This window comes from Ciconia boyciana, chromosome 2 (assembly GCF_034638445.1).
Source record: "Ciconia boyciana chromosome 2, ASM3463844v1, whole genome shotgun sequence".
NCBI classification, from domain to species: Eukaryota; Metazoa; Chordata; class Aves; order Ciconiiformes; family Ciconiidae; genus Ciconia; species Ciconia boyciana.
In genome coordinates this window covers 43,921,806-43,937,459 of record NC_132935.1, presented here as the reverse complement: position 1 = coordinate 43,937,459, position 15,654 = coordinate 43,921,806, and the positions used below count along the sequence as shown (strand labels likewise).

General features: G+C 38.6%; 1 protein-coding gene across 6 annotated transcripts; it reads right to left on the bottom strand.

Annotated features, from left to right (window-relative positions):
- Nucleotides 1-597: 597 nt before the first annotated feature.
- LYPLA1 (lysophospholipase 1) lies at nucleotides 598-15,466 on the bottom strand. 6 transcript variants are annotated; one of them, XM_072852482.1, is made up of 10 exons: nucleotides 15,315-15,466; nucleotides 14,622-14,653; nucleotides 11,466-11,531; nucleotides 9,904-9,951; nucleotides 9,007-9,077; nucleotides 8,271-8,344; nucleotides 7,437-7,538; nucleotides 6,656-6,832; nucleotides 5,126-5,227; nucleotides 598-4,439 (listed from the first exon to the last, which is right to left on the bottom strand). In XM_072852482.1, the coding sequence occupies exons 1-9, from the start codon at nucleotides 15,381-15,383 to the stop codon at nucleotides 5,174-5,176; spliced, it is 693 nt and encodes a 230-aa protein (XP_072708583.1). In that variant the 5' UTR covers nucleotides 15,384-15,466; the 3' UTR covers nucleotides 598-4,439; nucleotides 5,126-5,173. The 6 variants fall into 6 exon arrangements, with proteins under 6 accessions (XP_072708583.1, XP_072708585.1, XP_072708584.1 ...); XM_072852484.1 differs by having other exon boundaries at nucleotides 5,166-5,227; XM_072852483.1 differs by having other exon boundaries at nucleotides 599-4,021.
- Between the last annotated feature and the right edge of the window lie 188 nt (nucleotides 15,467-15,654).

Genomic DNA, 15,654 nt, shown 5'->3' with positions numbered 1-15,654 from the left:
TGCAGAGAAAAAGGAGGCAATGGGTTGCTCTTTTCTGGTATTGGAACTAAGAGAAAACCATTATCTACTGATTTACTTTGTGGATGTCCATTAAATTATACAAGTCCTTTGTTTAAATCAGCTTTAATCAGCTACATCGAAGGCACTTGTTTCACTCAAAGAGAATTAATAAACCTGTTATGCCAAAGGCAAACGGTGGTAACATGAGAGTGGCAAGTAATGAAACAAAAAGAAAAAAAAAAGTAAAAAAACCCTGTTCTGCAGCTATTATTCTTCAAAGAATCCCATTTCCAAGTTAACCAACAGACATTCTGAAAACTTCTTGAGAGTCACCTTCTTCACTTACACCAGTGGTCTCATACTGTATTTGATAAAGTTTAATACAATAGTACATTGTAATTTTTTACTATGCTAATTCTAGGCAATGTTTCTCCTCACAGTTATCTCCTCAGGGATGCCAGGGCTGAAAGTAAATAGAAACTGAAGATGACTCAAAAAGTTTTTCACAAAATATAAGCTGACAAATTACTCTGTATAGTATTGCATCTTTATTGTTACTAGCTATTCTTATATCCTTAAGTTGCTACAATATATTCACATACAGCACTGCATCTGACGTGCATTTCCACACATTCATGAACTGCCTAACTCCGCTCCACACTGACTTTTAGACACCATAGTCTATGGAGACAAGTGGCCTTTTAGTTGCTTAAAACTGCCTGAGGGGGAAGGTCTAGCTTTACTACACGTACACCCCATTCCCTCTCAAGTTTCTTCAGCACCTCTTCCCAGATAATCTTAAATTCTCTCTAGAGTGCCCCAAACTATGTATACCACTGATCAGCCTCAAGTATTACAGTTAACCTAAAGAGCACAACATGTAACCCCTGACCTGAAAACTGCTTCTTTAACAAATACGTTAAGTGGTATGTATGCTATGCCTAATACAACTTCAAAGGCTCGATGACACCGCAGAACCCCCCGAGGAAGGTGCAGCAGTACACAGTGAGAAGACTTTGGCTCTTTAGTGTCCTAGAATAAGGCTACTAAAAAATATTTTGATTTCCTCTACCTTTCAAAATTACTGCAAATTCCAAGAAAACAAGTTAAAATAAAATTAACCCAGAATATGAAAAAAATCAAATCATATTTAGCATTCTCTCAACAAGGTAGCAAAACATAAATTGGTGGGGTTTTTTTTTTTCTTTTCAGTAACTACAAGTCATCGCTCTTTTGTATTATAGCATCATGCATACATTACCACGCAATACATTTGCAAGAAGCCTCTAAAGTGCCTGTTTCACAGCAGATGAAAGCTCGACTTCTTTCAGGTAAGTATGGAAAAAGACTTTAGTAGTTTCCCAAACACTGATTAAAATTTATTTCACAATGATAAAAATTAAAAGATTTTACATTTTCCCTATTACAGAAATAATTTCCGAAGTTAAGATTTCTTATCATAAATAAAATGAGTAAACTAAGTAAATTACATCTTAGATGTTTATATTAAATATAAATGGCTTATACTTCATAACACAAAGAGTACGTGTTCCGTAATTCTTTATAAAATTTCAGATACACAGGCCTTGTATCTATGGCTTCATTAACATCTTACACAGTTTGTTCTCAGTCACATCCATCACACAAATAGCACCTCTACACAAAAGATGCATCCTAACGATTTCAATGAAGTGCAGTATACTCCATTAGAGAGAACATGTTTTAATTAACAGTTCTAATACCAGTTACAGTGTACAGTACTTTTACCAATCTACTGTGTTGTAATTATACAAGATAAAAGGAAGAGACCAAATCATACAGCCCTCACCACAGTACAGACCCCAGTACAGGTTCACTTCAAGAATGGCTGGAAGATTTGGCTTATCATACATAATTCAACATGTTTGTTAAAAAGTGGGCAACATATTCCAACAAGAAGTCAGACTTCTGACTGCACAAAACTGCAGTCAAATTTAAGTACCATTTTGAAATTAAAAACGCATTAAGGAGTTAGATACCCATTGAAACAAACTGATCTGTAAGCAAGGTATTTTCATATCAATACTTTCGTAGGTTTGACAGACATCATCCCCCTTTGGGGGATGTCTAACATTACCAAAAATAAACTTCATTATTGGACAGTTTCAAATTCTAGTTTATGAGGCTAGGACATTCATTTAGAAGGCTGACAGTCCAACTTTGCCATTTTAATAGAATGTTACGAAAACCCCCACACCAGACTGAGCTATCATTCAGCCTAAAAATATATGCAATATGACAACAATCACAGCATCAAATCACTTCAGGTAGTGAAGAAGTTCAGCTACAGGATCATACACACAGCTTTCCAACTAGCTGGGAAGTTACAAAAGACAGGAGCTCAAGATAGACACTGTAATATGGGATGACACAGGATAGGCTTCCTTGAAGTTTTCCCTAGGTTCTGGGCTCTTTAACAACCCCCAACTACAACATACTCATATACCCCTGCAAAAAAAACAACTTGAGGGGAAGAACTCTTCCTAGAATACAGAGATTCAGAATAAGTCACAACATTTACTTACATTTACTTTGGTAACACAGCTCCTTGTAGATAAAGCAAGCAGCAAAACAACAGTATGAAGAAAATCTTGTTACAATAGCTGAATATTTGAACCAAGTTAGCACATAAAGCTTTTCTCTAAAAACATCTGAAAGCGTCATGGAAGTTGAACAGTTGAAGCTGACTTGGATTAAAATGCTTAAGTACTAGAAACTGACCACAAACTGTGAACACAGTTCACCAAACTGAAGAAAGTGTTATGAAGCTAACACAGAATAAAGCTGGGACTGATCTCATTTTAACATCTTAGAAATATCTTTTGAACTCATTCTAACAGAAGAAAGAATATGCGAAATGAGCACACAGTCAATTAGAAGTTGAACAAGACAGCTGAACAGCATTATCAAACAATTTACAAACATAACAAGAAAATAATAAAGGAAAAATTAGAAGCTTGTGCAGAACTTTGGAAACATGCCAATATTCAGGGAATTATTTAGACAACAGGGGAATGAGGATAAATCTAAAAACTAGGAGAAATAACATATAGTTTGCTTACCAAGTTTGCAATTCAGCAGGACTGCAAAATTAGCTAACACATTTTGGGAATGACTCCAAGCTAGGACATACTGTTTTCTCAATAGAACTTTGGCACAACTACAATAAGAATATTATGGCTTTTTCTGTGAACTAAATTAACTGAAAGACAAATTGGCAGATCTATAGAACAGAGCAACTGAGGGAAAAGACTAATTAAACTTCAAAGTTAATAGACATGCCCTCTCAACCACACAGATGGAATATCTAAAAGTGTTTCAATACCATTTAGAAAAAAAATCCTTTTCAATTTTACATATGAAGAGATGTTTAATAACCCAGAGAAACTGGATTAGGAAAGAAAAACAGTTTCCTAAAAATGAAGTGCAACACAGATCAAAAAAAGCACTGAAAACTGAGAACTCACACTACAAGCATAAGTCAGATTTCTGGCAGCAGCCATGTTAAAGAAGGGATATAAAGGCGTAATTCCCCATTTATGCATTTGTACTAGCAGATGCCTTGGACGTAACTCCATATACACTGTAAGAGGACCACTTGATTAAGCTGGGAGAGGAGAAAGTACCTTAAATGCAGGTATGAAGCACAGTGCTGACCCGACAGATGCATCCAAATAGGAATATTCTTTGCTTGCAAACATATTATAGTACAGAACATTGTTATGCAGCATATTATGTAGTAAAAACTGTAGTGTATTTTTTAAACATTCCTCGTGTGTGACAGCCTCTGAACTCTACAGAAGAACAGCTGTTTCCAGAAGTAAATTATGGCTCTTAACTGCAAAAAGCTCTTGAGTGTGCATCAGTTTCTGTAACCCAGTACATTCTAGAATTTTAAGCTTCTGAAAGAAGAGACATTCTGTATCTTGTAGATTTATTTTTTTCCCCACAGTAGGTCTTCATACTCCTAGGCTATACTGATCTAGGGAAATGTAGAATGATGTATATTTGAAAATAAGATTCTTTGTTCTTTTTCAGAAAAAAATCAAGTCTCAACATGCAATAAAAGAGAGTATTAGATGGTATCAACTTAAAGTTTAAGTAAGTTATATCCCAATTGCACTTATATTTCTGTTAAAAAAGAATTCAAATTAGTCACTGTCTGTGTTACAGATAAGACTTCAACAATACACAAAACTACACAGTTGCATTGTTTTCAGTTAGTTACTCCAAAGCAGACAGAAAAATCAAAACTATATGCTGGAATTGCTCACGAGAAATATATCAACATTTCTACACAAATTAAAGTTACAAAGACTAAAGCACAAGATGAATATTCGGTACGAAAACAGGAATTTTTGAATGAAACTTGAATTAATCCTATGCACTTCTTCAGAATTCTGTTCCAAGTCAGCATTTGATGTGAGTTTATAGTAATAAGAAGAAAAAAAAAGAAAAGAAAATAAGTGACAAATGACAGTCTAACAAGGAATGAGTCCCTTTAGAATTTCCACAATATCTATCTATATGGAAACAGTTAAAAATTGAGGTGGTTTAAATATAAGAAATACCTAGCCATTCTAGAACAACCCTCCTTATCTGGAGTAACAATTAACATTTAGTATTTAAAACTTTGTCCTTGGTAACATATATTCTACCATCATATGCCCACTATGTTACATGTTGTGTACTTTATGCATCCATTACATAAAGGAAATGTTTTAATAAGTTTTCAATGAGTATTAAGAACAAATCATGTCTCAAATATAACTAAACTGGTCACATTTATGTTGCTCACTTAAATTTTGTTTTTAATTACTTGTACAAGTAGCTTAAAATTTTGCAATCAAAAAAAAAAAATCAGACTTCTTGAAACAGTATGCTCAGGTTACATTCTGTCATTGCGACCTAGCTGTCTCATTCATATAGTCCCACCAGTGGATAATTAATAGTAAAAAGATTATAATTTCTTGTACATGTGTATTATTTAATCCTCATCCTAAGTAGAAATTTGCAACACAGTAGTAACACTGCAGGTATAGAAGTAATGCTTCCTATCAGGCATACAAAAAGATTAACACTCTACCACAGTTGATGCTGGTGTATTTATATAGAAGGCTTCTCACATATCATTTCAGTCTACAGGAGGTAGATGTTTGTCTATGAACTGTTTTACATCCATCATCTCCTGTTTAAAGAAAAAAGTATATATTAGCTGAAGTTCCCTACTAATATATATTCAGCTACACTAAATCATGTTTCAATATTTCAGTTATAATGAGCAGCTGGGCTACAAATATTGTGTAATTAGTTACTTGATAAAATCATACCACTTTGCACACAAGTCAAGGCTGATAACTCTTCAAGGCACTATGCACTCAGAAGAGGCTAAAATACAAGAAAAAGAGCAAAGACTACTTCCTGTCTCTCTCTGTGAAGTTGAGCTGGCAAGCTACATATTAATCATCAAGTGATTGAGATCAAGAACAGCACAAGGCTGAGCATGGATAGGATTTGAACATAGCTAAGGCCATAGCTCCATGTATACTTTAAACTTTTGCAAGTTAGCAGCAGTGAAAATCCAGCAGCTCCTCCTCCTAACCATTCAGTTTCACCTTCATGATGCTTCCTTCCTTAAGGAAAAGCAATACAGCGAACTACACTGGGAAACCAATCCATGTTACAAATAATTTTAATTTTTTTTTTAAGTCAATGTTGTAAGAAAGAGCACACTATTAATATATTTGCGTGACAACTCAATGCTATTACTGCTTAAATGCAATACAACTCTGTAAATGTCCAAAAGAGGTTGTCCAAGGGTACAGTTCCCACAAGATGCAGCAATCCAGATTAACAAAGTCACTGCTGCTGACAAATGGCAGACTTGTTCCTTGCCTCCTCTTCTGTTTCTTGCTCCCACCATTTACTTTGTATGAGTTCCGATGCTTCAACTCACTACAGCTGCAAAAACTGAAGCCAGCAGCTTTTGCCATTTTAGCAAGTTCAAATGGTTCAAAGAAGTTTCTGATCAGCTCCAGAGCTGGTGCAAGAAGGAAGAGAGGGCCCACAAGGTCATGAGCAGAGGGAACTAGTCCACTCCTTTCTGGCAGCAGCAAGCCAATACAGCAGCTCAGCTGCCTGTTGAGCCAGAACCATAAATACAGGTTCTGAGGCTGCCTCTTCCATAGCATCAATGCTCCCTCTCCTTTTCTTTGATGTCTCCATCCATAGAACTAACAAGATTCTTCTCTCCAAAATACCAAGTTGGATTTATGCTGTGAGAATCTGCCTTCCAATTCAGTGATTTTTTTTTTTAGTAAGCAAACAGTAAAAATTGGGGGGGGGGGGGGGGCAGCGGGAAGAGTATTTTATAGACCAACTAGCCTAGTCCCAAAAATACAATCTTATGAGGAAGTTCCCACTAGTCACATAAACTTCTGCCTTGGATGCTTTTTCAGCCAGGCATTCAGTTATTCACTAAAATAAGTCAGTAGCCTCAAGCACTTATTAAAAAAAAACAAACAAAAAAACAAACCCCACCCCACCCCCCCATATTTGTTTTGAGGGAAAAAAATTAACCATACCCAACTAAAACATTGTATATTAAGAAAATTACCTCAATACATGAGCTATGCATCATGCCAGCGTAAGTCCTGAAGGTTACGTTAGCTGGATTTATCATACTCTTTAGCTTCTCAACAGTGAGAGAACCGAACATTAAAGGAACCAATGGGTCACAGTCCCCATGGCACTGAAGAACAGCAATCTCCTTGTTGACACCACTGATAGGGCCCTGTTAGGGATAGAATTAGAGGGAAGAAGAGAAGAAAGAGACAGTAAGTGGAGGTAAGGCTAACATCTTTGAGATAAAATAACCCCATGCACTATGCCCTGTGGCATGACAAATAAGTTGAATTCTGAAGGAAAACAACACAACGTATAGTCTGCAAGTTCCTTGTGAAGTAAGCTCTGAGCCTGACAACACATTAAGTTCAAAAATCTGCAAATAAAATTTTGGCGCTAATTTCAGAACAGAAGAATATGATTTCTGGCCAAGTAAAAAACCTGATACTTTGTTTAAATACCTAGTCTCTAATAAGATAGTTCCTTGCAGATGGAATAAATGGCAAACAGAAAATTCATCTTCAAGGAAAATTTCTGTATCCTTTAAGTTTCCTAGGAATGTCATTTTAAGCAGAGATAGCTACTGAGTATTCCCTCATTTTCCCTACTTGCCAAACTCTAAAACTCCAGGGCCCTATTTTAAAAACTTCTGAGTTATCAAACAACTGTCAATATGGAGTAACAACGATGGCCACTAATTCCTGCACAAGATACAATCTTCAGATATACTCACTCCCCAAGTGCAAATTAGCTTAGGAAAGAAACATAAATACCTGAGGAAAAGAAGCCCGTAGAGGAAGCCAACAGCTGAGGGCTACAACACCTGCTAACTTTTGTTGTGTAGTAAGAGCTGTATACAATGATAAAGCACCTCCCTAAGATAGAGAGATATAAGTATTAGAATGGTGATGGTAATGTTCCTTTTAATGCTTGTTTCAAGATCTCTGGTTTCTCCTTTAAAGGTCTTTTTCTATTCCCATCTATTCTTCCTTAGAACCAACACCAAAACCAGTATTCCTGTATAACATTTATTTTGCTTTTTGCCCCCCTCCAAGTCCATGTGATCAATTCAGATGTAAAACAGCAAATTTACCGTAACTAACAGCTGGAAAAAAAAACCCAACAAAACATGAAATAAAGCACTATCACTCATGACAGTATTATCACTACTTTAGTATTTTAATTTATTTGCACGCAGACTGGGGAGTTGGTGTACGGACCAATTAATCTATTAACCTACCTACCACAAACACCTTACAAGTATGAAGGGAAGAATTTCCCAAATAAATCCAGACCATCAATTATCTACCAAATTAAATTAAAAATACTAGCAAGACGTTCAAGCAAAGCTACATAAGTTATGTGCACAAAGACTTTAAATAGACTATTAATTTTAGTACCTTTTTTCCACATGCCTGTTCATTTTCCAGTGAACAGTAATTATTTGCATAAAACTTCATTTTTTAAGGCAAAGGAAAACTGACACCTTCAAATTTTAGAAGCACCTAACATCAGCTCTTTTCAATTCAAGTGTCTGGATTTCCCATGTTAGGAAAGCTAGGTTATTTCCCTAGAAAAAGACACAGTTCTTTCCAACCATACCTTACCTGAGAAAAGCCTCCCAGAACAATTCTATTAGAAGGAATTCCATTTTTTACTTCTTGATCTATCAGTGCTTTAACTGCAACATAAATGAAGGCCAGTAGTTAAAAACCACTCCACTCTGTAGAAAGTCTAGAAGAGGAAAGAGATCTTCTCCCTGATGTCAACAGAAAGCTAGTGAAAGAAAAATCTAGTCTGCTATACATTTAAAAGTATGAAAAGATCTAGAGCATGATCAGAAATTCCAGTGCCACTGTACCATTTCCAAAGAGCAAAACATGCAAGTAAGTCTTGCAAAAGCCCCACTGCCAGGAAGATGGTATCCTCTTCTGGTATCCTTCACCAGCATCACAAGTGAATGCTCATACAGCTCTCACCTGCTGTGCTACCCAAAAACTCTTTAAAAAAAAAAAAGTACACTTGTTCCCACGTACATTTCATATTTGAGAGTATGAAGTGTTTGTACTGGTGAATTACTCTACCTACTCATGAAGTTAAAAAAAAAAACAAAAAACAAACCACCAAAAAAACCCCCCAAAACACCACAACAAAACAAACTATGCACTTCGCTAAACTTTGATCAGCAATAATACAATATATACATATTACTTTCCCTAACAATTTTGTCTTTGGAAAATCTGTTTCAGACTGATAATTCATTGTTAAGAATTCATTTTAAGCCATAAAATAATTAATTTTAAGCTATTCATTTTAAGCCATAAAAAGTATTCCTAAGCATACCATTCTCTGCTGCCTGCTTGATCCCAACTTCATCTTCCTGTGAATCTGGAGAAAGTCCAATGATATCAAACCTTACAAAAATATCAACAAGAGAATTACTCATTACAGCATCAATTCCACTTTCTTAAAACACAAATAATAAAATTGGGATATTTTCCAGATAAAAATGTTAGCTGACATATTAAGTTAGGACCAACCACCCGTAGTTACAAGAAATAGTGGACAATCTGTGAATGTGGCTAAAAGGCTAGATCTAGCCAACAAAGCTTTTCTGAGTTTTGCTATCTTCTGTAATTTAGTGCAGATTAAGCAGCTCAGTTTTGATATTTGCTGCAAAAATATCAGCAGGAATTTCAATTTATCAGTTGCATTTACAAAATTAAAATACTGTTTGAAGACCTATAGGAAAAACAAACACAAGTTACTTGAGAAAAAAAAATGAAAAGGACTGGTTTAAGACCATTGAAATCTACCATCTTTTTCTTGCCTTCTATTCAGAATGGATGTTTTAAAGAATAGTTTCTATATATTTTACTGCCCACCAAATATTACTCACTAGTAGCAATAATGCTTCCACTGCAAGTCTCTACTACTACTGACTATGAATTCATACACCATACAGACTACAGACTATACTTGTAAAATAAAGTGGTTTTTTATTTTTTAAGACACACAGATTAGTCCTGAGGAATAACCATTACCATAGATACACAAGGAATTAGACCGTACTCGTGAGAGCACTTTTATAAGAACAGAACTAAAACAAAAAGCTTTTTATACTTACATCTGATTAAAACTAGCCATTCAGGTTGTTCACCATTTTTAATTAAGAACAGTGAGTTCAAAACCCTAGATATCTTTTTGATTAGAATCATCTGCAATTGAACAAATACTTACCATGATGGCATAGCCATGTTCATGTTCAAAGAAACTGGCATAACTGGCCTAGAAATGAGAATGAACAACACTGACATGATACATACTGAAATTTAATAATGCAGATGCAGTTATGTCATTAAATTACATATCCCTAAGTCTGTCTTACTTTTAAACCATAATTAACATTAACTACTTTGTAGCATCTCTGCAAGAAATCTCTCTTGAAACCTGGCAGCACAAACACATTTAATATTCAGAGCTGAATTACCACTCTCTATGGAGAGCAAAAACAACATTAATGGGCTGCTTTATATAAATATATGTGTGTGCATATATAGCATATACATATGAGCTATATATATAGATAACACACACATGTACCTCATCTAGTTATTTCTAAGTAACAGTTAATTTATCACAGTTCCATACACATGCTCAGTGGATGAAGGCACCTTACACAGCAGCATCAGCAAACCTAAGGAAGCGGCCAAACGCAGCACAGTGGCGGATACGAGTCTGGCCACACATGCTTCTCTCAACAGCAGAAGCTGCTTAAGCAGTGCCTGCCTTCACTGCAGGACTCATTCCCACCCTTATGCTGCTGTGTGGCATCTTTTCAGACATACCAAGACAACTTCAATGGACCATGCCATGGATCAAATCTGGCTATAGTTTTAATCTACTGAAATTGATGAACATAAGTTCTGCAGAGGAAGACTGAAAGAAGGCAAAGGGCAAACAAAAAGAACAGCAGATACTGCTAAGCTCTTTTTGAATGACTCAGCAAAGCGTGGCCATGTGGTAAAACAAATACATAAATCACAGCCCAGTAATCAGTAATACACCAAAACGTTGCTTACTTATCTCCCTATCCTCCCTGCTCCACGTCTCCCAAGACTGCTGGAGCAAAAGACAATCTGAATTTTGTGTTAAAATAAATTAAGATTAAACTTAATTAGTTTTTCTATCATTAAGTAAATACTAGATAGATCTTAATGCTTTATTTACTGACTCCTGATCCTGCTCAGAAGTATTTCACTTCTCAGATTGCACAAAGACAGCTCAAATTGCATTATTTGCTGAAAATATGAATATCCTGTGAATCTTTGAAACTTTCTGTAGGTAACAGGGAAATTTCGTGTACTATACATGCACCTGAGTTTAAGAAGTACATGCACCTAATACAATGTCTATTTAATGGTCAGTAAAATAAAAAAAAATATTCCTTATTAAGACTGGCTTTTAACAAATGACTGTTGGGAGAAAAAAAAGCAACAAACAACTCAGTCCAGTGAAAACAAAGTCAAAACAATCTAACTTTGCACATAAAACTTTCCAAATATGCTTTCAGTCTGAATTAGTAACAAAAGCAAAATATGAATAAAAATGCAGTTTTGCCATAGAGTAAACCACACAGCAGTTCCTAAAAATAACAAAATATTTAATAGCATCAAAATTATTTTAGAGTGGTTTTTTATACAAAAACAAAATGCAGAGACATCCAAATCCCATCTGATTTCATCATCTGTGCAAGTGTCTCAGTAAGTAAAAATGTAAAACAAGAAAAGTTACAAACTTACGCATGTGGGCAAATGTATTTTACATGGGGGCTTTTGATACCTGCAAGTGCTTCTGACCATCCATGCCTGTTAACAAAAAATACATTAAATCACATTTACATTTTGGCTTAGCTCTTATTTCTACGTTGGTGCAAGAGCACAGAGCAAGTATGAAATATGCCAAATTAGATCAATATAAACACTTTTCTAGAAAATTTTTACATCAACTGCAGTATGCTATGAATATAATACTAAACTTAAAAGGTTTGTTCTGCCTCTGAATATTTGTTGCATACATACAGCCAGGGACACTTCATCTAATTTGACTATCATCGTTCTGGCACAGCTGCAGAAATACCACTTTGGCTCTAGGCAATGCTTGCTCTGTATCTGGCTGGGTTTATTAACTTGGGTGCTACACCATTTGAACACAGGCATCCTGCTTCCAGGCAGCTCTAGCCCAGAGGCTGCTTTGCTGCTCCTGCAGAGTTAAGGCAGCTTCTTTCACAGCCAGCTTTGCTTTTTCTGAACCAAATTTCTTGATGTGGGAGAGTAGCGAACTGACATCTAAGCTAACTCCACATGGAGCCAACCTAATTAATCAGACCTATTAACTTTGGCTCAGCTTGAATGCTCTCAGATTCGGGCAGTCCTGAACAACACTCCAGATTGCAAGCAGTTTTTTAATCTCAAGCACGTGCTGTACGAATGCACAGAACACTGTGAGATGTGCACAGCAGATGAGTTATCAAGCTTCCTATAAACCAGAAAACTAGAAAGCGTAATTTAAATAAACAGCTCCGAGAGACTCACTCCAGGGCTCATCAAGACATGAACCAAGCTGGACCCAAATCTGAACCTGTGCAAAACCACTGCCTGTGCCTGCACTTTGCTTTCCAGAACACTCAATAGTACCTGCATTTCCTGATTTTTCTCATGATTCAGTATTCCTAACTCACCCACTAAACTAGATACTGGAAAGTTGATTCTAAGCAGAAAACACTTGTAACAAATTAATCAGTGACACAGCTGAACTAATCAGACCAACAGCAGACAAGCCATAAAAGCATGTTTGGTTTAGTTTTAATTTTAATATCATCCTGAGAAGTTAATGTACGCTACCTAAAGTTAAAGACATTTCAAATACACAGACAGCACACACATTTGAAACACGGGCTGTGTATCTCAGCCTACTTCCTACCAATACTTTTATACACAACATTAACAAACTGTGGGTGATATTACTTGCATAATATTTGCAGTATCACAGAAGGCCAAATAAGAATCTAAAGGAGACTGAGACTGAGAAAAACTAGTTAGGTAAGGATTTGGGGACTTTTTTTAGCCAACTGTAAAGATTAATTTGACAAATTTGGAAAGCAATACTGTATACACATTTACGCAGACTCTTCAGAACAATCCTATACGTTGTACCTTTTGTTCAGATTTTGACAAGTATGTACCAATCGTTAAGTGCCATTTATATAGGAGCTAAGAGAGAAAAAGAACATAACCTCCGTTAGACACTTCTCAGAGTAAGAAAAATACAGTTGGTAAACTGAAGTGAGCAATTTAAAAATTCATGTGAAGTAGAACAGGTCAGTTTAAACTGAGGGAAATTATAAAATTTTTAATTAGTTCTCTTCAGACAATTCTTTTTGGGTCACTACTATGGCTTTTTTGGAAAAAAAATGGCAGTATGTCAAAGGCATTTTTAGCTAATCTGATCTGCAGTGGACTAGAGGAACAAATACAGCTAAATCACCATATTTCCACAGACGTGTTAGGACTTGTTAATGCCTGCATTCCAGTATGCTCAGTGCATTTGCAAGCTTGAGGCTGCGCGTTAGCTTTGTCACCAAAATGGAAATACCACATTTGTATAACAAATACAATTTATGTTAAAGAGCAAATCTCTGTGTTTTTTTCCCCTTGCTAAAACCAACATCAACTCTAGTTGCAAGGACTCAGTTTCCAAAGACTCAAAAGATTCTGCAATCGCTTGCTGAACATTTGGTGCCAAGATGCAGGAAGCACTGCTGCCTCAGCTGTGTCCTACCAGCAGAAAGGAAGAGGGATAATGCAAACAAGGTGGTGTGTCAGCACAACAAATGAGAGCAAACATCTCCACTTGTACAATACTGCCAAGTGCATGGACTTCACTCTTTTTAACTTGTTAAGTGTCCAGGTTACACAAGTTTCAATTTATTTTTTTTTTAGTTCTTCAGAAAAAGTTTTTTTCTTAAACATTTCAAGTTTCAACCTAGAAGCAACATTCAAGTTCCAGGTAACAAAAATGGAGTTAAAAAAATACTGTGTAATTTTGCCCATAAGGGAGCACAATAGACAAAGCATTCATGCTACTTATTTTCAGTATCTAAGTGTCAATTCCATTAAAGTCTTCTACCAAAAAAAGGTTTAAACACACTCCTAACTTGTTAATTCAATGGCTTTAACGAATGTATGCTTATATCTGGGCACACGCAAGCTTCAAATGGAAACATTACATCACACCTAGGACACCTCCCAGAAATTCGCTACTCTTTCCATTTCTACTCAAACAGAAATAACAGGAACAAGGCAAACAGGGTATTTCACCGCTCATTTGGGGTCTTTTTCCTGGAGTCTAAGACCACATTTCAGATAGAGGAATCTGTAGACATTAGGTGACTACTTAGGAGTTTGCTTAGATAAATCAAGTAAGCCTGGATTTTAACATAAGTGAGACATACTGAAGAAGAAACCATGGTCTAACTACACCTACTAGCAAACCAACAACCCACAAGTCTGGGAAAAAAGAGAACTCTAAATTTAGAGAAGCACAGGAATAACCAGGAACCCACTCTCAGGAAAGCAGAAGATCAGAAACCCACAGACTTAATTTTCCACCACGTTTGACTCAAGAACAAAAGAGGGATCACATTCAGACCAAATTAGGTAAGTGACTGAAAAGAGAGAAGAAAAAGCTTTTGAGGACTTATGCTGGGAAATTTTAAATAAATAGTTGTCATCATCATTCCAGCATACATTGAGTTGCATCTGTTGTTAGCCACTGCAGTCAAGTAAGGGCAAAATAAGAAGCTTAAGTAACTTTTAACTGTTCACGTCTTTAAAACATGCAGCCTTATATTTGAAACTATAATAACTATTAAGTATGCAACAGATCAGAACACACACCCGGTATCTCCCAATCCATGAAGAAAAATGACCTAAGGGGAAAAAAAAAAACATAGTGGTGTAAGATCACTAAACTGTAAACGCACCTAACCCACGAACTACAGACGCCCACGCAAGATCACACACAGTTCGGAGCACGATACGACTTCATCGGAAGAAGCCTCTGCCTCGTTCACTTCCCAGCCTAGTCCTCCCCGCCCCCGCCTCCCCGCCGCCATCAGCGGGCGCACCCCACCCTCGGCCGGCACACGGCGCCGCGGGGCCCCCGCCGGGCGCGGAGGGCGGCGCGGCCCCCGCTGACACCAATGACCTTCCCCTGCCCGGCACCGACTCCAGCCGCGAAGGGAGCGGGATCCCGGTGCCGAGCCCGGCCCGGCTCTGGCAGGAAAGTAACGGGACAGACCTGTCAACCTGCCCGGGCCGGGCCGGGCCGGGCCGCCATACCCCCTCACACGAGGCAGGCACCCACCCGGCGGCAGCGTGGGTCGCACCCGCCCTCAGCCTGGCCGGGCCGGGCCAGGCCGGGCCGGGCCTGACCGCGGCGTCGCCCCCAGGCCGCAGGACCCCGGCGGCCGCCCCCCGCCCGGGGCTGAGGCCGCAGCGGAGAACAAAGCGGGGTGGGGGCCACCCCCCGCCAGGGCGGACCCCGGACCGCCGGCGCCTCCCCGCGGCTCGCCCCCCGCCCGCACTCACGGCAGCCGTCGCCTTCCTGGCGGCCGGGACGATGGCGGGGAGCGGCGCCGACATGTTGTTGCCGCACATACACCGGGCTGCGAGGCGGCCAGCGGGACACCGGCCAGCAGCGGGGAGGCGGGACGGGCGCCGGGCCAGGAGGGCGGGGGAAGGGGGGCGGGCGGCGGGGTGGGAGGGGCGCGGGTGGGCGGGCGGCAGCCGGGGGCGCTGCGGCAGCCGGGGGCGGGGGAGCGAGGAGCGCGGGAGCGGGCCCACCGCCCACAGCCCCGCGCCCCGCCCCGCCCGCGCACCGGGGCGCGCCGCCGCCCCGCTCGCGGGCAGCCTCCCCCGCCCTCGCCGG